Raw genomic sequence first — 22675 nt, 5'->3', positions numbered from 1 at the left:
CAGTCATTTTGCAAGTTATGGCCTTCTCTCCAAGAATATGGACATAAAGTCCAAACACATTATTTCTTTTATAATATTCTGGTCTCATTAAAAGATACTAAATAACTTGCCTTAATTTCAAGTGAATAAAATGAAATCTGCTATACAGAAAAAAAAGAGGCAATTTCACAATTAGAAAATAAAGTCATTCGGTGGTGCAACACTGGGTATGCGAGGAGCCAAAAAAGCTGCTACGGTTGCTTCGCAAGATATTTGTAGTGATTATTACAACTTCTATTTCCCCGTGAAGTTGTGAGTGAATACCAAACTCCTTGGAGATTTAACCCAAGGCCAGATAGTTGTATTCAGGACACCTTGGAACTGTACCAGCTTCTGAATTTGGGGACATGGGGAAGAATAAAGCTCTTTCACAATTAACAGCAGCAGTGAAAGGAGATTTTGTTTGTATGTGCTCTGGTTATCAAGTACTGACCAGAGGGGAAGCAGGTTGGCTGTTCTGCATGTACAAGTGCCATCCTTTCCAATGTGAAAACAAAGGAAAGCTTTTAATGGTTTTCTTGGAAAAGACATGGGCCGGATTTTATTTCTAATTTTTAAGCAGTAATCATACCTATCTATTCTACCTATTTATATATCTATATTCTAATCTATTTCTATATGTTCTAAAAATATCTACAGTATTTCAGGATATTCATGGTAATGTCAAAAGATGTGTTCTTTTACTATTAATACTAAGAGACAATCTGAGTCACATGGATAGACTGTATTATATTTTTCCTTCTTTCAAGCTATGGAACCAGCCAATACTGGGAGTTACTGAGCCATCCAGACTCTTTCCCTGCTGAATGAAATCCTTATCACATCCTTTTTTGTTTGAAGTATATTATCGTGACAGTTAGTTGCTCCACACTTCACGGTATAAAGCCTTTTCTAAGAGGTAAAGGAAAATCATACCTTTTCCTTAACATTTTAATCCAGATGTCCAATCAAACTGAGCACCATTAGCAGGCTCTAAGAGGAAAACAAGTCATAGAAAAGGCAAAATGCAGCCTGAGCTCCGTGTGGAAAAAAAAAAAAAGGCCTTTTTTATGACCACCTGACAGCTATGATGGTTAGAGTTTTACAAATAATTTTAGATATCTCATGTTATTTTGAGCACCTTCTGGGGTCTCACCTCAATTAATTAATCAATCAACATTCAGTCATCAGCCCAACACGGTCTCCCAAAACACTGGGCTGATGATAAAGACAGACAACTCTATGGGGTGGGGGGTGTGGAAAAAAGAGAGCAGTGACAACTATTATCTATTTGACAGATGATATAAGGCAGAAGACAAAATGATTTGTTACAATTATACACCATGCGTGGCAAAGCCCTTTGCTTTTGCCAAGATACTATGTCAAAATAAAGAAAATTATGTAAATCTAAGTCTCTGACCCCCCATTTTTTGAAAATTAGCATTGCATCACACATCTTCTCACCTGGTTCTTCCTGAGCTACTGTTTTGAATCCTGCTAGATGAGCACTTTTATGAAATATTACTATCCTTAATCTTACTGATGAATCGTTTCTATTCGACAGAAAATAGAGAGCATTATGTAGCGTGTTCTCTCAATTTTCTAAATAACAGATGCTTCAAGCCCTCCCCCGAGGTCCCCACCCTCCATCTCCGCTACCAACCGGACAGCCATCCCATTCTTTGCCTATATAAGAATTTTGAAGCTACTACTGGAGATAAACATAAAACATATTATTTATTATATAACTAAATTAATATATTTTTAGCTTCATATATGGTGCCACTGTCTGAAGTGTGTCGGTCCAGTGGGTAATTTGGGAATGAACTGCACAGACGGGACTGAAATCAGTGAAAGTGAAATTTGCAGCCTTTCATATTAACACTGAATAGTTTGGTAAATTGGGTTACTTCACTCATTTTCATTCAACAATTTTTTAGTTTAACTTCATGCAAGCAAGGTCTTTTGAATGCTTATCTGCAGTGTAACTTTTAATAGGGTAGAAGAAATGTTTTAAAGTGAATAAATGCCTATTTGACACAATTATAAATGTATCATAAAAATGAAAATGAAAAAAAAAAAAAAAAATGAAAATGAGTCAAAGAAGCACAACCATTTTAATATGAATAATGAGAATGTTACCAAATTTTCTTTTAAAAGTGTGTGCATCAATCTATTCCTTTGTCTATTAGAAACTAGTTGACTTCTACAAAATAAAGAAACACACACAAAGCACACTAATTGTTATCTTCATGATCTTATGATTTTAAAAATATTTTCTTGGCAGAAGTCTTCACCTAGTTTTTGCCTTTCAGCACTCAAAGGTTATTTGATTTTTCTTTTTAAATACAGCTTTTTAGGCTTGTATCATTATAGAGAAGGTTAACTACTACAGCTAATGCAGCTATAGAAGGTTTACAGTGTTTTTCCCTCCCAGTCTCTAAAAGAGAAAAGATAAATGCAGTTAACACTAATGGGTAGTACCTCTGGGCAGTGGAAGGGGTGAGTTAGAAACATTCCGGAGTTTTATTTAGGATGGTATTTGATGCAACGCTGTTTTCAGGAAGATTATGTGAGCACTTGCACTTCACTAGTGATCTCACTTGGTAAGTAGTTCTAGTTGTTTCTCAAGTTGTGGCCCAAGTTAGTCTCTAGAGACTGTTAGGTCTGATCGTGTGAAAATGTGTGTTGGATTTAGATAAATTAGAAAAGTTAAAGAAGGAGATGTTAGACTATGAGTTTTGTTTGTTTTTTTAAAAAAGAAAGTCTGGCCAAATAACTTGCGTACTTTTAAAAAGCCCAAGGACTGAAAATGTAGCCAGTAGCAAGCAGGCAGGGCAAAAAGGTCGGATAATGCCGGCTCGGCTGGGCTGCCAAGTTTCAGCTGGGCAGCACGTGGTAGGAAATCTTTTGTGATCCTTCTCAGCCGTGACTGGAGGGACCAGCCAACTCTTCTGCATTAATCCTGGACTTGGGTTAAGTGTTATATTACAGATCTCCGGGACAGCCACCAAGAAGCTGATTTTTTAAAAAATATTTATTTATATTTATTTATTTATTTTGGCTGTGCCGGCTCTTAGTTGTGGCATGCATGTGGGATCTAGTCCCCTGACCAGGGATCAAACCCCAGCCCCCTGCACTGGGAGCGTGGAGTTGTACCCACTGGACCACCAGGGAAGTCCAAGAAGCTGATTCTTAAATAGCGAGCCTCCTTGGTTTCACCAGACAAACTAGAAACTGCGGGGAAATGGAAGCCGTTTATTTTCTTCATGTCCACTGTCTCATCGCTATAGAACCCAAGTCCACCAAGACACTATCATGAAGTAGCATCTGGTAACAATCGAAGGGAAAGCCTTACAACACACACACACACACACTCATTCGCCACTTTCTCTCTTCCCTTTGAAGGACTCAAGTGAGGAGTAGTCTGATTTTCCCCTAACTGTTCATGCTAGTTTGCTATTCCTTCAATCTCTAGAATTTCCTAATAGAGGAGTCACCTAAATATGTTCACAGAGAAAGCTATTTAACTCCATGACAGCAATGGTTATTTTAGCTTAGGATAAAATCTTTTAGAATAAAGCATATTCATGTTAAACCCATATGGGTAACTTGCATGCACTTAGCAGGACGCCAGAATGTAGGATGAACTCAATGTTATATATGAATTAATTAAAGGTCCTATTTAACAAAAATGGGCTTTCCCAATTCCATGGAATCTCTTAAAGGAGATGCCCATACATTTACTCACATAGTAAAGATTATTGTTTCACTATAAAGTCAGTAATTGTCATAATGAGGCAGAAAACACTGGAATATGAATTAAGAGACCCAGGTTCCTGCTTCGACTCTGGCACCAACAAGTATTGTGGCCTTGAACCTCATTTACATAATACAGGAAAAAAAATCCCGTCTTATGATGACTGAATTAGCTGCTGTTGAGTATCATTCACCTAGAAACAAATTTTATAAGACAAGGAGTCATGGAACATGGACAAGCCTAAAATGTCCAATTACATTTTAGAATCAGTAAAGTAAGTATACCTTTGCAGTAAGTCCAATGTGATCACTGGATTAATGATACGAAATTTTGTCTTTGGCTACACTCAACCCAGAAATAACAGGATTTACTTCCAGTTTATAAACTGTAGCCTGATTTCTTCATATGAACTTTAACTATATGGAATATTAGTATTATTATATCTAACAGAGTAACTATCTGACTCTACAGAGAACCATCTTTCCTTATACAGAGATGCAATATCTTCAGGTTAAATAATATTTGAAAATACTTGAAAAGTTTTGATGTAAGTACTTCTCCATTTCTTTTTCTTTTCTTTTTTCATCTTTTAATTCCTATGGGGTTCATCAATTCTTTATCAGTTAACATTCTCATTGACAAAGACCAATTTATATTAACTATAGTTATATATAACATATCACGGGAGTACATGGGAAAATCAGAACACAAGACTTCATCAGCTAAATAGAGTTCAACTCAGTTTGCTGTTATGGAGACAAACAAGATAAATACATTGAAGCATAAACAAAATATTACGCTCAGAATAACAGCATTCCAGAAGAAAACGGAAAGCTGAAGATACAATAAAGGTCTCTAATTTACAATATGTATAATTATATAATTTATTAAAATCAACACAATTCATGTACAAAATATTAACAAGGCAGCCATTAAGTTTGTTATGCACTTCAAATACTGAAATGTTAAAAACAGTAAAACTACACTAGGCAACTTCTGCATCAAGGGATCTAATCTAGCTCACTAGTTCAGGCTGAACATTCACTCTCCGAAGTATTTCTTCAGGCATGCAAAAAACAGGGCTAACAGGTTTAATCTGTTCTTCTCCCAAAAGTGAAAATCCAGCAATTCCAAATAGAGTATGAAAAGGATCTACCATATCTCCTGGCCTGTCCGCAAATCCTCCCGTTTCTTCATCTTGACATGCTAAAATGAAACTGCGCAGTTTCTCTCTGTCAATCCAATGAAGCCTTCCAATTATCTTTAGGGAAGCCAACACCCACTAAGAGTAGCATACATCTGGTAACTTCTCTGGCCTTCCATTGAGTCCACCTGATGGAAGCTGTCGTTCACAAAGCCACCAACCGAGCAAATCAGAATTTACTCGATGCAACTGACTGGTAATAGCCAGGAATCCTGTGCAACAATAGATCTGCCCAGCATGGGATTCAGAACCTGGCCTGCAACCAAATCCACCATCCAAGTTCATACAGGATAAAACAAATTCGATTGCCTTTTCCACATTAATAGCATCCAGCTTCCCCAATAGAGCCAAAGGTGCCACCGCACAAAGAGAATCTTGTATCGATTTCTCCCCAAATATCTCCAGCAAAAGAACCATCTTCTTTCTGTAGACTCTGAACATATTCCACAACTTTATTTACATCAATAACATTAATACTATCATAGTAAGAATCTGGACAGCACTAAGAGCGTACAAAAGATGAGGATCATGTCCAATACTAGCACTTACTCCACCACACTCGTGTTGACAAGACTTAATAAATGTCAGAATTTCTTCTCTATTCATGCGATGTAGCTGTCCCATGAGATCCATTACAGTCAGACCCCAATAGATGCCACTCATTCTCAAATATTCAGACATACAGTATTCGTAATCATCTTTCTTTGAGCCATAGGATGCTATATAATCTGCATGCTTCTCCACTAATAGGGTGTCGGGTGCACCTGACTTGATAATAACATCCTTCTGCGGTGTGCCCATGTCTGAGAGCGAAAAGAGCTACTTCTCCATTTCTTAAGTTTACCCTTCTATGTTTTATGAAAAATAACTTTAAAAACGTATTATAGTAAAGATTAACACGTTTCTTTATAAGGATTCCTTTCCTACCACACAGCACTATAAAGGCCTAAGAATTAGCTCTGCATGGTCCAGACTTTGTTATGAACAGAAACAAAGAAAGGAAACACACAGATTGATTTTTTTAAACCTCAGATGAATCAAGGAGCAGTTTATTGGCTCTCATAATATCAGAGAATCATAGACATCTAATTCAACTTCCCACCCAAAGCTGGAAATAATTGCTTTCCATAATAATTCTGATAGAAATCCACACACCTTACTGGAAAAACTCTAGAGAAAGACTTCTCACTATTTGCAAGGTAGCACAGTCTATTTTTTAAATGTTTCTCATTTTTAGGAAACCATTCCTTATTTGGGGCTAAAAATCTTTCTCCATTCAAAGGTTACCCATCAATCCTAGTTCTTTCCTCTAAAATCACATACAAGTAGTACCATTTTTCTTTCACATGAGAGCCTTTTATAGAAATTAACATTTTTAAAAATAAGTTTATTTTATTTATTTATTTTTGGCTTCGTTGGGTCTTCATTGCTGCACGTGGGCTTTCTCTACTTGGGGCGAGCTGGGGCTTTTCATTGTGGTGGCTTCTCTTGTTGTGGAGCAGGGGCTCGAGGCACGCGGGCTCAGTAGTTGTGGCGCATGGGCTTAGTTGCTCTGCAGCATGTGGGATCTTCCTGGACCAGGGATGGAACCGGTGTCCCCTGCACTGGCAGGTGGATTCTTAACCACTCTACCACCAGGGAAGTCCCGAGAGCCCTTTAGATATTTGACATTTCACACCAAGCCTTCACTTTTCCTAAACAGCCTCAGTAAATTCACCTTCTCCCACTCTCGTCTCCCACCCCGACTTTGTCATCTGACCTTTCCTGCTTCCCTTCCTTCCTCCTTCCACAAGTGTTAACTGAATATACCATTACACACATGTCCACATATGTGACATGCACTCTAGACCCTCACCTTCTTCAGCATTCTCTTCTGCGTTTATTCCAGTTAGTCAATATATATATATTTTAAAACAGAGCCTTCAGATGTGAACAATGTCAGAATGTGGTAGAACTTATTACCTCTCTTACTGTGAAAGTCATATTTCCATTGATATAACCGATTCCTTCTGCCTGTGCCTAGTTTAGAAGTGTCTCCAATACCATTCCTCCAAATGGGCCTAATTTGGACTTCCGTTGCAGGGAATCTACAGACACATAGATTTCTCTTCTCTTCTATCAACCAAATGATGGCTTATAGAGCTTCTTTATGGCAATGTATAAGTTGCTTTGTTGATAGCATGCCTTTTTCTCTTTGGGGATTTGGTTCTGCTTTAAATTTGGATGTGGCATTTTAACTCCATAATAGATTAAAAGAGGTCCTTGTCCTAGAACACTGTATGCCTCCCTGGTTGTGGCTGCCTTGATAAATATAAAGTTAAATCAAGCAGTAGCTTATCTGACTCTTCAGTTTGGCCACTTTTTATAAAGAGATTTTATTCTTGGCTAGAAGCAGGTAGGGGCAAACAGGCTGACCTGTGACTGGATGGCGTCAGTCCAGAGTAACTATTTCCACCAGCAGAGAATGCCTGCAAGTTGTAATACTGGTTGTAGGCTCTCTTTTCCTTTCTTTTTTACTTACTGATTGGTTCATAAAGTAAAGCATTACAGGGGCTTCCCTGGTGGTGCAGTGGTTGAGAATCTGCCTGCCAATGCAGGGGACACGGGTTCGAGCCCTGATCTGGGAAGATACCACATGCCGCGGAGCAACTAGGACCGTGAACCACAACTACTGAGCCTGTGCTCTAGAGCCCGTGAGCCACAACTACTGAGCCTGCGCGTCTGGAGCCTGTGCTCCGCAACAAGAGAGGCTGCGATAGTGAGAGGCCTGCACACCGCGATGAAGAATGGCCCCCGCTTGCCGCAGCTAGAGAAAGCCCTCGCACAGAAACGAACACCCAACACAGCCAAAAATAAATAAATAAAATTTAAAAAAAGAAAAGCATTACACTCTCCTTCATTAGTTACCTACAGCTGTCATCAAGCATGCTTTTAATGTTTTTTTTTTATTTTAAAATATGTCAAGGAATTCCTAATTTCAGAATTACCCCCAATGTCACTTATTTCTTCATTATAGAAATTACAGGTGATAATAATAGCAATAATAAATGAAAATAGAATGTGTTTATTAGGTATCAGCCATTGTATTTATTGGGCATATTACATACTATTATCTTAATTCTCTCAGCTAGTCTATAAAATAGGTTTTTTCACCTCCCTTGACAGATCAGGAAAGTGAGGCTTAGAGAAGTACAGCAACTTGCCTAACTAGAGCTAGTGAGCGATGACCCACCACTGTTTAGAGGAATGCTGTGTCTTCTTGCCACTCACTCACGTGGTGATCATTTGTAGCCAATCCTGGGTCTGGTGTGCGTGGAGTTAGGGTTACAAGAGGTAGCATGGCAGTCTGGGTGGTTCCTTGCAAAGAAGGGGAGTCTTACAAGGGTTCTAGTCTTGGTTCTGACACTAAGTAGCTGCATAACCTTGGGCAAAATATTGTCTGAGTATCATCTTCGTTATTTATAAAATGAGAAAAGTCATTCTAACTTCACAGTGAAGCTCAGATGATTTCATATTTGTAAAAGCATCTGTGATGGGCCTGTACACTATGTAGATGCTTAATAGACATTCATTCATTGTCCTGCACTTTCAGATCTCGATTGAGCTACACACTGTCACATCCTTCTAACTCCTACTGCCATCACCCTTGGATAATCTAGAGGGAGTGACATCACATAGGAGAAATGTACCTTCTTTAATTAGGGCTTGTCTCAAAAGTGATATCTTTAAAAAAAATTTTTAATATCTTTTTTAAAAGTTAGAAGAGGAAATGCAGTAGAGTAAAAAGAAGAGTAACAAAACTCCAGTTTGAGTTTTAACACTGGAAAAGGACCCGAGGGATATTCAAGATAAATATTCTCAAAGACAACACTGGGTAAGTCAGCTGTTAGAAAAGGGAAAGTGAAAGGATGCTATGTCGGTGGTTCAAAGCCCTCCACAACTGCCTTCCTATTAGGACACACAAGTACAGTGCATAATTTGAGTAAAAATGCTCTCTTTACGCTTCTTTCCCCAGCCTGTCTCAGTTTCCCTATCTGCAAAAAGGAAGTGACAGTACCAACTCCCAGGTTTGCTGTGAGGATGAGGAAATACAGGAAAGGTTCCTTCCTATAACAGTACCTAGAACTCTTACTATCAAGAACTCAATAAATGTGATCAGTTGCTATTGTTGTATTTGGCTATTCCTCTCTTTCGCACATGGGAAGATATACTTATTCCTTTAATTAACACTGAGAATGACAAACATGCCCTTCTACAACTTGTCCTTTAGTTCTCTAAAAGTGCATGGCTGCCGAGCCTGGCCTTAAATGTTCTTTCGTAGTTGGTTCAGTCAGCCAAGGACGGACTAGGGTCTAAGCAAACAACAGACCGTCCTCCTGCCTTGTGGCTAATCTGTCCCACATGTGCGATTCATACCAGATCTCTAACACAGATCCCAAATCCAAATCCACTTTTAACTTAGGAAAAAATATAAAAGCATAAAAATGTAAAGAATAGTAAAATAAATATATCACATGTTAAAACTGTATCATTTGTTTCAAAGCTTTTAAAATTAATTAATTTGATAAATATTTACTGAATATACCTAGCAGGTGCTGGGAACTGAGAACTAAAATATAATTGCTAAAGCTGTCCTTCCCTTGTGTACCTCTCTAATCCTGTGTCCCTGTTCCTTCCTCAGATATAAATACTGCAATAAATTTGAGGTCAAGCCTTCTTGTCAATGTTTTCATACATTTATATACAAATATTCAAACAAAAATGTAACAATACGACTTTAAGGATGTATATAAATTATATCATACTTGATTTCGGCAGCTTGATCTATTCATGTTGATACATGAAGATCTAGTTCATTCACTGTAACTGCTGTATAGTCTCCCATCATATGAATATTCTAGTGTTATTTATCCATTTCTTTACTAATGGATATTTTAGGTTGTTTCCAGTTTTCTGCTTTTACAAACAATGATGCTTTATACAAATCTCCTTGTGTTAATAACAGAGAATTTCTCTGGGAATAAATCTGGTTGTGGAATTGCTGTGTTGTTTATTAACATTTATAATTTTAGTAAAAACTACCATATCGCTCTAAGAAAAGTTATAGGACTTGCTACTGTCAGCATTTTAAGTTTTTGCCAAGTTCATGGATGTAGCATGGTTTTAATTTGCATTTCTTTATTACTACTGCAGTTGTGCATGTCTCTCAATGTTTATTGACTGTGGTTTCCTCTGCAGTGAGCTGCCATTTAATAACCCTCATCCATGTTTCTAATGGGTTGCTTGTCTGTTTATTGACTTATAAAAGTCATTTGTATGTATAACAATCTATATTGTTATATAGATGGCAAATATCTTCTAGTCTGTTGTTTTTTTAATCTCTGCCTATGGTGTCTTCTGTCATCTCAAAATTTAACATTTTGATATGGTCAAACCTGTCACTTTTTATGGTTCGTGTTTTCTCAGTCTTGCCGAAATTAACATGGGTATCAGGAAAGTCAATTACTAGAATGAAACAAGCAGTGGGGTAGAAGATATGAGACACAGGTATAAAGTGGGTTTGAATCCCCAATCCACCATTTACTAGCTACAGGACCCGGAACAATCTGAGTCTCCGTTTCTTCGTAATTTACACATCTGTCCATTTATCCAACAAGTATTCTTTGGGTGTCTATTACACGCTGGCACCATTCTAGTGTGGAAATTGCAGCGGTAAGCAAGACATATGAAGTTCTTGCCCTTACAGACCTTATACTGCAGTAGGGGAGATAGATAATGAACTAAGTAATTAACTAAAAAACATATAACTGAGATGCTGTGAAAGTGTTCTATAAATTGAAAAGCGGTATGCAAACATATGGTATTATAATCATTACCATGAGGGACATTGTGGAAAGTTCTTCTAAAGTTGCTCACAAATTGAAGGTGTAATTATCCTATTTTGGGCAGAAAATGAACTGATAGGGAATCAAGCCATACAAGACAAAATAACTCTACCAGGGAGGAAAGGGTTTGACGCTGGAGGGCATCATGGACTTTGACCAGAAACCCGGGGACTTCGTTCCATTTGGTTCAAAGCCCTCCTCCACCCTTGCCTGGACCAGTCCTCTCAGCAACGGCTTCACGCCAGCCAGGCGGGTCTATTCACTGCCCGCAACACGTCCAACGAGTCTTCCACTTTTCCCACCTAATCTTTGCCTCTTCTAACACTGTCTTCTCCTAGGCCATGAAAAGTAAGCCCCATATTGTCCACCTATTTCGGTTTTACACATAATGCTTAAATTTCTAATCAGTTTCCACTACTTCCAAACTGACAGGGAAAAAGTAGGAAAAGAAGCAGTATACATACATATTCTCTTTCCTCATTATTTCCAATACAACGTACAAATCCAAAAATCTGCTGTATTTAGGGTTTTAGTACCTGAAGTAATGACAATCCAGTGGCAAAGGCAGAGCCTGGAAGATCTGTTTTCTTGTACATTTTTAGGGGTTAAGGCATTAGATTAAGCACAATTAAGAAGCTCAAGACAGGCAATTTGATGTGGGCGGTTGGGCAAACAGCTAAAGTTTAATCTGATTACGTGGAGCTCTTAGGATTTTCTAAAGTTGTGATTCAAATCCATGAAACAGTTTTCAAAATACACTGTTTTGTGACTGCATCTACAGGTGAGAACTTTTCAACAAGAAAAAGTGTTCTGAAACGAGCACACAGTTTAGCTTTTCATTTTTCATTAATTAACAGAACTCATGCAGCCTAAAGAAAAGGACCCCAAAATCAGAAAACTAAGTTTTTATCACTTTTTCATTCTCTCCAGAAAAAGCCCTGAATGTTAAAACTAAAATCTCAGGAATATGAAAAACCTTTTAATGTAAATATATGTAGATTAATCAAGTTAGATTTTTAAAGATCTCTATTCCAGGCACAGAGAAAAAAGTTAGGTTTGTAAAGATAATATGATTAAGTTTCCATGGGTAATAGCCACCAGTTTTGAGTATCTACTCTCAGCTAGCTTGTATATCATGAGGGGCTTTATATATTATTTTATTTGACCCAATCTTCAACATGTGTTATTATACATATTTTATAGATGAGATAAATTGAACCCAGGAATGTGTGGCGAAAGCGATAAGTTTTCAAAAGTTGACAACATGAAAATAAGAGAATTAACATATTAGTTCAGCCCCTTTATAACCTCCTTATCCAGGCTCTCCCAGCCCCAGATATTATGGAAACCAGATTAAATCTTCCTAAATAATGCTTTCATCATTTGACTCTCCATTTCAAAACCTGGTTTACAAAATCTAGAAGAAACTTCCCAGCCTCAGATTCAAGACTCTTCAAAATCTGACTTGATCTGTCCCATAATCTCATTTGTCCCTAACCTTCAAACTCAACTCTTTATTGAGCACCTATTCTGTGCTAGCCTCTGCAGACGTGGCCTTGTCCATAAGCTGCTCATAGCTTTTTCTCAAATATATGTTATTGCTTTCTGGTTCCTTACCAACTTATTTCCCCTAAATGGAATGTTCTGCTCGATTCTACCTTTCTCCTTTTTCCTACATATCAAAATCCAACCTATTCAAGATCCAGCATTGATCCCAACTCCTTCATGATCACACACTAAACATTTTTGCTAGAAAGTGGTCACTCATTCCTTTGAGCCCCTAGAGCACTAGATTCCAAATTTGTGTGCACCCGACTCCTGGCGTACAGATTCCAAAGCCCCTCACTCAGATTCTGAGTCAGTACATGTGGCTTCACTGAGTCTGGGAAGGTACACTTAAATACACGTCTGATTCCTAAGTTCATGCTCCTTCTACCCACCCTCGCTCTCAGACAACTGGTTTGATGTTTTCTCCTCTCACGGAATTGCCTCGTCCTCTGAGTACTCTGGTGTCACAGACTCAATCTCGATCTCAGCTTTATCAATCCTGATGATTTTGCCTCTTCAATTACCAGTCACCTCCTGGTCCTGACCACCTTCTTGGCCTGATAAAGAGGCAAAAGCTACCCATGCTGCAGGGTTTCGATTTTTTTTTTTTTTTTTAAGTAATAACACAACTAGTCACCTTATTATACTAAATCTTCTTAATGGATAAAATGTTACACAGGCATAAAGCACATTTACTGGCCTGAGTGACTTGAAACCTCAGCTACTGACTTGTTCATGTGCTCACACTAGAGGACCCAAGATTCTCCCCCTGCACCGCTGGCTTCTTGAAGCAGGAACTGTCTTTTCTATCCAGGTTGACAGTGCCGAGCACACTGCCTATTGATCACGTGGCTGAATGAATGAACCGATGGGTGTAACCGAATCGAAAGCTTACTAAGGCAATGTACTCCCATGTCCCCTTGGTATCGATTTTTAAAGAACACGGTACTCAACGTAGAGAACGTTTCTCTTTCCTTCAAAAAAAGAATTAATGTAAACTATCAATTCCGAAGTTTACACCAAGGACGTAAGACTATTACAGACACTTGCTCTATCTTATATAAAGCAAACACCGACAAGGTTAGTGTTCTTCAGGATCTTGTGGCCCAACTCATGAGCACTCCCTCTCAGGCAGCACTTCACCTGCTGTGATCGGCTACAGGCCTGCCTGTGGCTGGTTGCCCTGGGATCCAGTGTCCATCCTCAGACAAATCAGGGGTCAGGGAGGGAGGTCACATGGTATGAAACATGGCTGCCCAAGGCCTGACTCTCCTGCCAGGGCTGGGGACAAGGCAGTCTCTTCTGGAAAATTCTGTGCGCAGGTGTGGTCTGATGTGTTGTTATGGGCCCCTGGCTCAACTGTAACTCCTGGCACTGCTGCTGTTCCGGAGTTTCTGAGGTTTCCATCCCCCCGTCACCTCTACTCTGAGGAGTGGTTGTGAGATTGAATGTGATCATCGATACCAAAGTGCTTTGAAAATCATAAGCACCTCACAAATGCAAGATGTTATTACCACGTTTTATAAATATACTACTATGAGTGGCAGAGAGAGGAATGGGAACCCAGATTCCAAAGGAAATAGCTCATTTTTCCCAAGAAAAGGAAATGATTGAAGTTCTACCAACAAGCAGTTGTGTGAACTCAGATTAGTTGGCCACTTCTCAGCTGTGTGACCTTGGACAAGTCGCTGCCTCACTTTTCTTATTTCTAAAATGGGAACATTCACGACTGTGCTTCCTTCCCTCAGGGTGGGGGGCAGGGCAGGAGCCTGCCGTCCATTCCCCGCCCCAGTGCACCCTCCTTTCTTCATCTCAGTCCCTTCGTGGGTTGAGGACAGATTTGAACTAGGTAATCTTTACCATCCCCCATCCCTTCCAGCTCCTAAATTGATTCTAACCAACTCTCCTCTCCGGGTCCACCCTCCAACCACCACTCTGGTCCTTAGAAACCTTTCCTCTAAAAACCCCACAACACAGAGAAAAACATCATGCACCCTGTTTTATAAGTTATGCATTTGTGAAAAGTTGCATTCATATCACGCTTTTGTAATTCTATATTCCCCCCCCCAAAAAAAGATTAATGTTCTTTTCAGAAATCTGTTACAACAGGGATGTTTCCACTTACTTTTTAAATTGTAAAAAGAAAAAGATTTATGGTATAGTAAACCTAATTTACAAAAAAAAGAAAGAAAACACGGCAGCATTTTAGTAGTACCGGCAGGACCTTTAAGGGGTCAGTGTAATAACCACATTATTGTTGAGTGAAGAAACACGGCTTACACAACAGTGAAGCTAGTGTGCTTTGAGTGTGTAACAGACTTCAGGTAGTAAATCCCAAAACAACTTGTGACACGTGCCTTTTCTTTTTAGGAATCTGAATAGATAAGAGGCCAAAGGAAAGGTAATACCTTCCTTAAAAATACAAAGAACTAACAACTCTCCAGCCTATGGAGAAAAGGGACATGAAACAGCCTCCAAGGGCATTTCTGACAACCGAATATTTTTCTGACAACCCAAACACCCTTCCTCTTAGGCATAACTTCACCACTGACATTAAAACAGTCATGAAATCTGCATTTCCAAAAATCAAGGAAGCTGCTTGCTCCAAGAGAATGAGTCTTCCCTGTAAGAATTTAAGGAAAGCCTCTGGAATGGGAGCAGAGAAGGTCAAAGAATAGCCATCCTTTCTTCCCACTGTGCCCTGGAGAACTCTGCAGAGACCTCCCAGAGGCCAAGAAGAAAGTCAGCTGATCAGGTCTGATCGATCCCTCAGGAAACTGAAAATGGCATAATTGATTTTTGCATTATGGATACCTTCTGATTTCTTCTTTAAAGGCTTGAGTTAATTTTTAATCCAACTGTCCAGTGTAATGGTCAATAAACTTTTTGACCCTTCCAAAAAAAAAAAATTTAAGCATCTCCCAAGTTGCCATAGTAGCTGTTAAACTCAAAGATTCTAGTAAACCAAATTCTACCTAGCCTTACAGAAAAATCAATACTTTAAATTTTTAAAGTATTGGAAATAAACCCAAATGATGAACTCTCATTATGAAACAAAAATTTATGTGCAAAGCTAACGCTGGTCTCTCTGATCAATGTCTTAATACTGCAGTCATTCTACTCAAAAACAGACTAACTTTACTTCCTTTGTAAATTACTTAATTGTCTACTATATGGGTGTTCCCCTACTCATTATACTGGTAAGCAGATAAAGTTTGATATGTACATATGTTGTTCATATCACCGCCATTTAAAATAACACTTTCCTGGGACTTCCCTGGTGGTGCAGTTGTTAGGGTTAGGGTTAATAAGACTCCGCACTCCCAATGCACGGGGCCCGGGTTCCATTCCTGGTCAGGGAACTAGATCTCACATGCATGCTGCAACTAAGAGTTTGCATGCCACGACTAAGGAGCTCTCGTGCTGCAACTAAGACCCGGCGCAACCAAATAAATATTTTTTAAAAAAAATAACACTTTATGCTCCATTTTCCATGTATATGAAACAGATCTTTAGGTTTTATATATATTAATACTTTTAAATGTATCTGTGTGTATATATATACCTCTATTCCTATTCTTATAATTCATGAGAAAGAAATTACATGGGGAAATCATTCTGATTTTTCCATTCTCATCTATAGTAATGAGAAAGTGCTCTTCTTTCATATTTGTATGAGACGAGTACATTTGCACTGGTGCTAGGATAAGGCCATATGGATTAGCAGAAGAGGTGATATTTTTGGAGTCAGAAGGTTTATGCCTGGTTTTGTTACCTCTAGTATGTGACCTTGGGTAAAATCATTTATCTTCTTTGAAACTCAATTTTCTCACCTGTGAACTGGTATAGTGATACAGGACTTGTCTCTCCCAAGTCTTTTGTGAGGCTTCAAGAGATAATGTGTGTAAAAATGCATTAAAAAACATTTTATTGATTAATATAAAATACTACTATCCTTGTATTGAAGTGATAACTCAAAGCCAAAAAAGGCAATATATGTAAAGTAAAATAATTATTCAGTAAGTTCATGAATCATAGCTTTGTTTATATTACTATTAAAATAAATATTCATTTTTAATTTCAGTAAGAACTTAATGCTATAATTATAGATTTCATTATGTAAAAACAATATAACCTGGCCCAGTCTACAAATTATGAAATGCAAATAGAAATGCATACACATTTCTACAAATAGAAATGCATACACATTTTGATTTCACTAAGAACTTACGAAACCATACGTTTCATTACTTAGAAATAATGACCTAACCTGGCCCCTTCCACAAATATAACGATTGTGCAGTGTAAATATAGTTGTAGGAATGCACACACATTATCATTTACTAGGAGGTTACTTGGGCGTATGTGCATTGGTGAAACATCTATATTACTGAAACACGCCTAAACTGAATTGTGATAAATGACTTTAAATGCATTAAGAGAGATTGTTCTTTGAAGGGATTGTGCTGTGGATATGTCTGCAAGCAAATGTTCATTTCCCAATTCATCCTTGGCATGTGGGAAACGGGACGTGAAGGGAAAGGAGCACTGCCCTGGGAACCAGCAGAAATGGCCTTCACTCTATCCACAATCATTTAGCATTTACTGTACGTCAGGGGTTAGTCTCGGTGCCTGAGATACATCACTGAGCAACGCAAACAGAAATCTGCCCTCGTGAAGCTTGCATTGAGGGAGGAAGGACAACAAATCACACAATGTAATAAGTAAATTATTAGAAAGTTCTGAGCACTATGTAAGCGAGGAAATTGTAAGCTCACAGCGTTACGAAAAAAAGAGAGCGGGGGGTGTGAACACAACCGGCAGTTTCCAGTTTTAAGTAGAGAGGTTAGGGTAAGTCTAATTAAAAACGCAGCGGGAAGAAGCCACACAGCTCTCAGGAGAAAGACCCAGCCAGAGGGAACAGCCAGTGTAAAGGCCCCAGAATTTGATACTGACAAAACAATCTTGTGAAAAAGAGAGTAACGCATTTTGCTGATGAGTAAACAGTGCCCCAGAGTGACTTGATCAAGGGCACAGAGCTGGTCCACAATAAAGCCAGGACAGGAAGCCAGGTTTCTTGCTCTTGGTCCAGTGCCTTTCTTCTGTTTTGTAGCTTTGCTCACCAGGCACAGAGGAAAGCACCCTTTTCCTCTGAGGCGCTGACTAACGTAGGGTGTCATCACTGTTTAGGAGGTCGCTGGTACTCTCATCAATCAGGTCCGTAGATATTTCTTGAAAGGGAGATAAAGCTCAAAAATAATCTCATCTTCCCTTCCTATGGTTTATTTTTCTCCTCCCTTTACCTGAGCTTCTTTTCTTGGGTGGGTCATCTTAATAGCAGATTATCAGTGAAAGTAAGTGTTATTTCTTTGGACATTTGATAAAGGAAAGGTGTTCAACATGGAAATAAGCGATAAAATAGAAAGCTTTTATGACTTAACATGAAAAAGAGCTGATGAAAGAATAGAGAGAATGTGGAGGCCAGCGACTCGGAGGAGAGAGGCGGGCAGGAGGAAGGGAGAGCACAGGGAGGGGCGAGACCTCCGAACATCAGAGGACCAGAGCCCCCAGCAATAAGCTACTAAGTGAAAATAAAGATGAAATAACAAACTTCAAGAAAAAAAACAAACAGACCACAAAAGAGGAAACCTGTAGAAAAGGCAATAATGGAAAAGGGGCTGGAGAGAAAAGAAAGATATTTTCAAGTAAAAATATGAGAATATTAGACAATAAACAATATAAAGAAAAAAGAGAGTAAGAATCAGATTTCCGACACAGTAGCCTCCAGAGCTGGTGGAATTACTAACAGCAAGAGGGAACAGGGGCGAGTCTGAAAGGTGAGTAGCTTTCTTTCAGTCGTGCTAGGTTTAAGGTGGCAGTGAGGTTGTCACGAGTGGAAAGGGTCTAGCAGATAAGAGGTACATTTGGAAGATGTGTATCATCTAGAGCTGTTTTGTCTCATACAGTAACCTCAAATCAAGTGGCTGTTGAGAAACTGTGGCTAGCCTGAACTGAACATGCCGTAAGCATAACACACACCAGATTTTGAAGATTTCATACAGAAAAAATATATAAAATACCTAATTTTTTTTAAACATTATATGTTGAAATAATATTTGCATGAATTGGGTTAAAAATGTTAAAATTAACTTCACCTGTCTCTTTGTCCTTTTTAATGTGACTACTAGAAAATTTTAAACTACATATGTGGCTTGCATTATATTTATCCTGGATAACACTGATACAGAGCAATACTAGGTATGTTTTAGGATCACATATGGGGAAAACAATTCTGATAAGAATCACAGACATCATTTAGAGGTGTCTCGACTGCAAACAGATATGGGAGATAGAACAACACATGTCATTACAATAGTTAATATTTACTGAACACTCGCAGCACTAAACTAGCCACATTAAGTGCAGTATCTTATTTGTTCCTCAAACCATCTTATGAAATAACAATACTGCTTCCTTTCACAGAAGAAAAAACTGAGGCCTAAAGAAGTTAAGCTGCCCAAGGTCATAGTTAAATGCTGGTGCTGGGATTCAAACACAGGGTTGACTCCACACTTGGAACTCCAAATTGCCACATCAACCCCAGAACAATTTACACTCTGCAATTGTTAAATTTTAAATGGCTACATTTAAACTAGCAATTTATTATAATGGTTCATTGTCAGAGTCAGTGAAACACTAGCGATGTCCTAATTCGATTAAGAAAAAACACAAGTGAGCAAATTTGTAACTTCAGAATAATCACGAACTACTGGTGTTGACATACTTTGGCCATGTTGAGCCTAACTAAGAGCTTCCAGGGCAACTTCTTGCCTTCGGTCACCATCTACTCCTAATACCCAAACCCGACAAGGTGGACGGTACACATCCGACTGCAGAAGCGAGGTGATCCTGGGTGCAACCCTGACCAGCAGGGCCCCGCCTTCTGAAGATAAGTGGATCACATCGTGTATCCAGTTAACAAATTGTCAACACCCTCAGACTATGAAAGCACCTGAACCTCCCCAACTGTGATTGAAATGGTTTGAAGGAATCAATTATGCCTCAACTAAAAAAACATGTCTTGAAGGGAGCTAGATTAAATTGCAGCCTTTTGTTGAAGAACCAAAAAGTAAGCTTACCCAGCTGGGTACGTTAAAAATGGATTTTTGTACTCCTTGATAATGCTTTGCTTTCAAAGAAAAAAAATGGCTTGATATTTTGACTGGAGTCATAACACAGCAAAATCTCCTAAAAGTATAAACTTGGTTAAGAATGAGGTGTCTTTCATTTGTGTTTGGTTGGTTGGTTTTAATTTCAAAGACAAACTTACTTTTCTTTCCTTTTTACCTTGAATTTCACTACCTATCTGGACAAGACAGTCATCATAGAACCGCAGAACTTGTACAGTGATGGCTATAATTACATCATTTTCAGAAACATTCCCAGGTCGATTTTATTAAGCAGTTTGGCTCAGATTATAAAAGCACACTTCCCCAGGCTTAAAACAAAGGACTGCCATAAATTTACACTCTGGAAGTGGAAAAACGAAAGGGAATTTGAAAGAAAAATAGGTTTTGGAATAAGCCTAGCAGAGACATCGTGAGAGGCTGTTCACAGTGGACCAGGATCCTGAGGGGTGTCTCTGAACTGAACCACTACTTTATTTATGGATTATAACCCCTACGTCACACTCTCTGCGTCATTTTTTTTTTTTTTTTAAAGTGAGAAGACTTGGATTTGGACATTAAAAAAAAAAATCTCCTCTGAAGACCCTAAGTTTCTGAAAATGCTTTTCTGAAGGTAGTATTATGACTGTATAGAGCAGCTTATAAGAGCTTGTTTGCCCTTTATTTTGGCTCTTTTAGGTTAATTCCCATGACTCTTCCATCCAGTTAAGGAGATATCCTTGGACTTGTTCCCTCGCTCGTTACAATTCATAATAATTTGGAACAAAGGTGCAGGACCTGAAGGAGACAGCCAGTTAGCCCTAAAAATGCTTTGTCCACCCAGGTGCCAGGGTGTCGAGAGCATGGTCAGCTATACCCTTATCACTGAGGGCCACCAAACTGAGTCCCTCTTCTCCAAGACCATCCCTCCGCTCAACTTCACCTGTGATTCTCATCATTACAACTGTTAACTGGATAGATAACCCTGTAGTGGCACTACAGTTTCTCATTTGTACATTATAACATTAGCATCAGCAGGCTGCTTTACTGGGCTAATTCTTTTAATTTACTGAACACCTGCTATGCGCCAGGCACTGTCGTAGGTACTAGTAACAGAGCCGTGAACAACATGACCAAAAAATCTCTGCCCTACTGAAACTTACATTCTGGTGGGGAACGTGTTCTATAAACTCCATAGACTAAATAGATAGTATGTTAAATAATAGATGCTAAAGAAAAAAAAAAACAAAGCAGACCAGGGTAATATGAACTGTGGTGGGTAGGATGGGAAAGACCGTAATTTTAGGAAGAGTAGCCAGAGAAGGCTTCCCCCGTAATCAGGGAGATAGCGTGTGCCTGAAACGGCAGAGAAGACAAAATCTAGGGTTGATTGGTGTCGGCTGAAGCGGGGGAAAGGAGATTCGCATATGAACAAGCCCTGAAGTGGAGAGGAGACCATATGGGAAGGAGGAGAGAAGCAAAGATAGACTAGGGACCACTGAGGACAAACGAGACTTCACATTTTGCTCGGACTTAGAGCCTGGCACACACTTTCCTTTTTTGCAGTCACACAACCAGGCTCTGCCGCCAACACTCTCGGGCAGTTCCTGGGGCACGGGCACGCGGGGACGCCCCACCCCCTCCTCTCTCCAGGAACAGAGCTTAACGCCCAGCAGAAAGCGTTATGAATTCGGGGTGGAGTCGGAGCCTGGCAAACTGGGGGAGAGACGAGCTGTCGGAAAGAACACAGCAGCGGTCCCTCCATCCCGGTTCACACGTGGAAACCCACCCCCCGACCCCACCGTGCAAACCCGGGGAGATACGGGCCAGCGCACAGACACACCCCAGGGACTGTAGGCACCGCGCGGGCAGAAATTCAACCGTTAGCGCCCCAAAGCCTGAATTTCCCGCGGCGGGGTCGGTCCCGCGCGAGGGGGACGCCGTTCCCCGCGCCGGGAGCGGGGGGCGGCGGGGGGCGCGGGAGAACAGCCGCCGCGGAAGGAGCGGGCGGTTTGGCGGACATCCCGGCTCCAGCCGGCCGCGTACGTGCAACAGGGGGCTGGACACAGCGGGCGCCTCGAGGGGCCGGTCGGGGCCGCGGACATGGACCAAGCGCCCGAGACCCGCGGCGCCCCCTCCCCCTCCCGCCCAAACGTTCACCGCCCTCTCCCCAGGCCCGCGCGGCCCGGCCCGGCCCGCAGACAGCGACGGGTTCCAGCGGTCGAACCCGCAGCTCCCGCGCCGCCGCTTCCTCGGCCCCTTCCCGCCCGGCGCGTCGGTCGCGGAAAGAAAGAAAGAAAGAGAGGCAGGCGGGCCTGGCAGGCGCGCTGCCCCCACTCACCATGATCCGCGGCGCGGCGGCCCCGGCGTCCGGCGATGCGCTGTCCAGGGTAGCCGGCGTCCCTCTGCCCCGCGCTCCCGCCGCGCCCGCTCTTCTTACCCCCACCCACGCCCGGCGCGCGCACGCCCGCCCGCGCCTCCCCGCCCCCTCGGACTCGCGCCGCTCCCGCTAGGCGCTCCGAGCCGCAGGGCCGTTTCGGGCGCCCGCCGCTCCCCGCCCTCTCCCCTCGCGGGGGCTTCGCCGGCCGCGGCGCGAGCAGGGCGGCGTGGGAGGGGCGGGCAGCCGAGACGGCGGCCCAGGACGGCTTTGCACGCGCCCCCCCGGACCCCCGGGTTCTCCAGCGCCGCTTCGCGCGCCGCCTGCCGGCCGGGCGGCGATTTGCAGGCCCAGCTGGCGCCCGCGGCGCTCGGCCAACGTTCGCGGATCCTGGGCGAGGACCCACTCTTCACCCGCCACTGTCCCCCGCCCCCGGAGGCTGCGACGGCCGCGGAGCTGGGGGAGTGGGGCTGCAGAGGGCCAGGGCATCGTCCTTCTCTTAGCTTGCTCCGTGGCTTTCAAGAACAGGTTAAAGAGAGACTAGCTGCTACTCACATAGGTTGGCGGGATGTGGGGTTTCAGATGTAGGAGTCAATCGGGTTCCTTTTGGGATGAGATCAGGGGCGGATCAGTCTCAGCAGGAGATTCCTTGTCTCACGTGAATCTACCTCCAGAGGATGATCTTAGTCTATGGGCTTCTCAGCTGAGACCACTAAT

General features: G+C 41.0%; 1 protein-coding gene and 1 pseudogene across 3 annotated transcripts in view; both read right to left on the bottom strand.

The window, feature by feature from the left end:
- The window catches only part of ELOVL2 (ELOVL fatty acid elongase 2), a 62735-nt gene extending 40717 nt beyond the window's left edge, over positions 1 to 22018 (bottom strand). The window contains exon 1 of one of the 2 annotated variants that reach the window (XM_082347776.1): positions 21923 to 22018. In XM_082347776.1, coding sequence (XP_082203902.1) covers positions 21923 to 21925 — 3 coding nt within the window. In that variant the 5' untranslated portion in view covers positions 21926 to 22018. The remainder of the gene's footprint in view (positions 1 to 21922) is intronic. The other variant, XM_082347777.1, reaches the window with a different exon arrangement.
- On the bottom strand, positions 3391 to 6378 carry LOC309608212 (geranylgeranyl transferase type-2 subunit beta pseudogene; annotated as a pseudogene). The gene has a single exon. The product of its transcript is annotated as a geranylgeranyl transferase type-2 subunit beta pseudogene (transcript).
- Positions 22019 to 22675: the final 657 nt, after the last annotated feature.

This window comes from Balaenoptera borealis (assembly GCF_965194805.1).
Source record: "Balaenoptera borealis genome assembly, chromosome: 12".
In the NCBI taxonomy this organism is placed as follows: Eukaryota; Metazoa; Chordata; class Mammalia; order Artiodactyla; family Balaenopteridae; genus Balaenoptera; species Balaenoptera borealis.
Note: the sequence above shows the minus strand (reverse complement) of the source record. Positions and strands in the feature narration are given on the sequence as shown.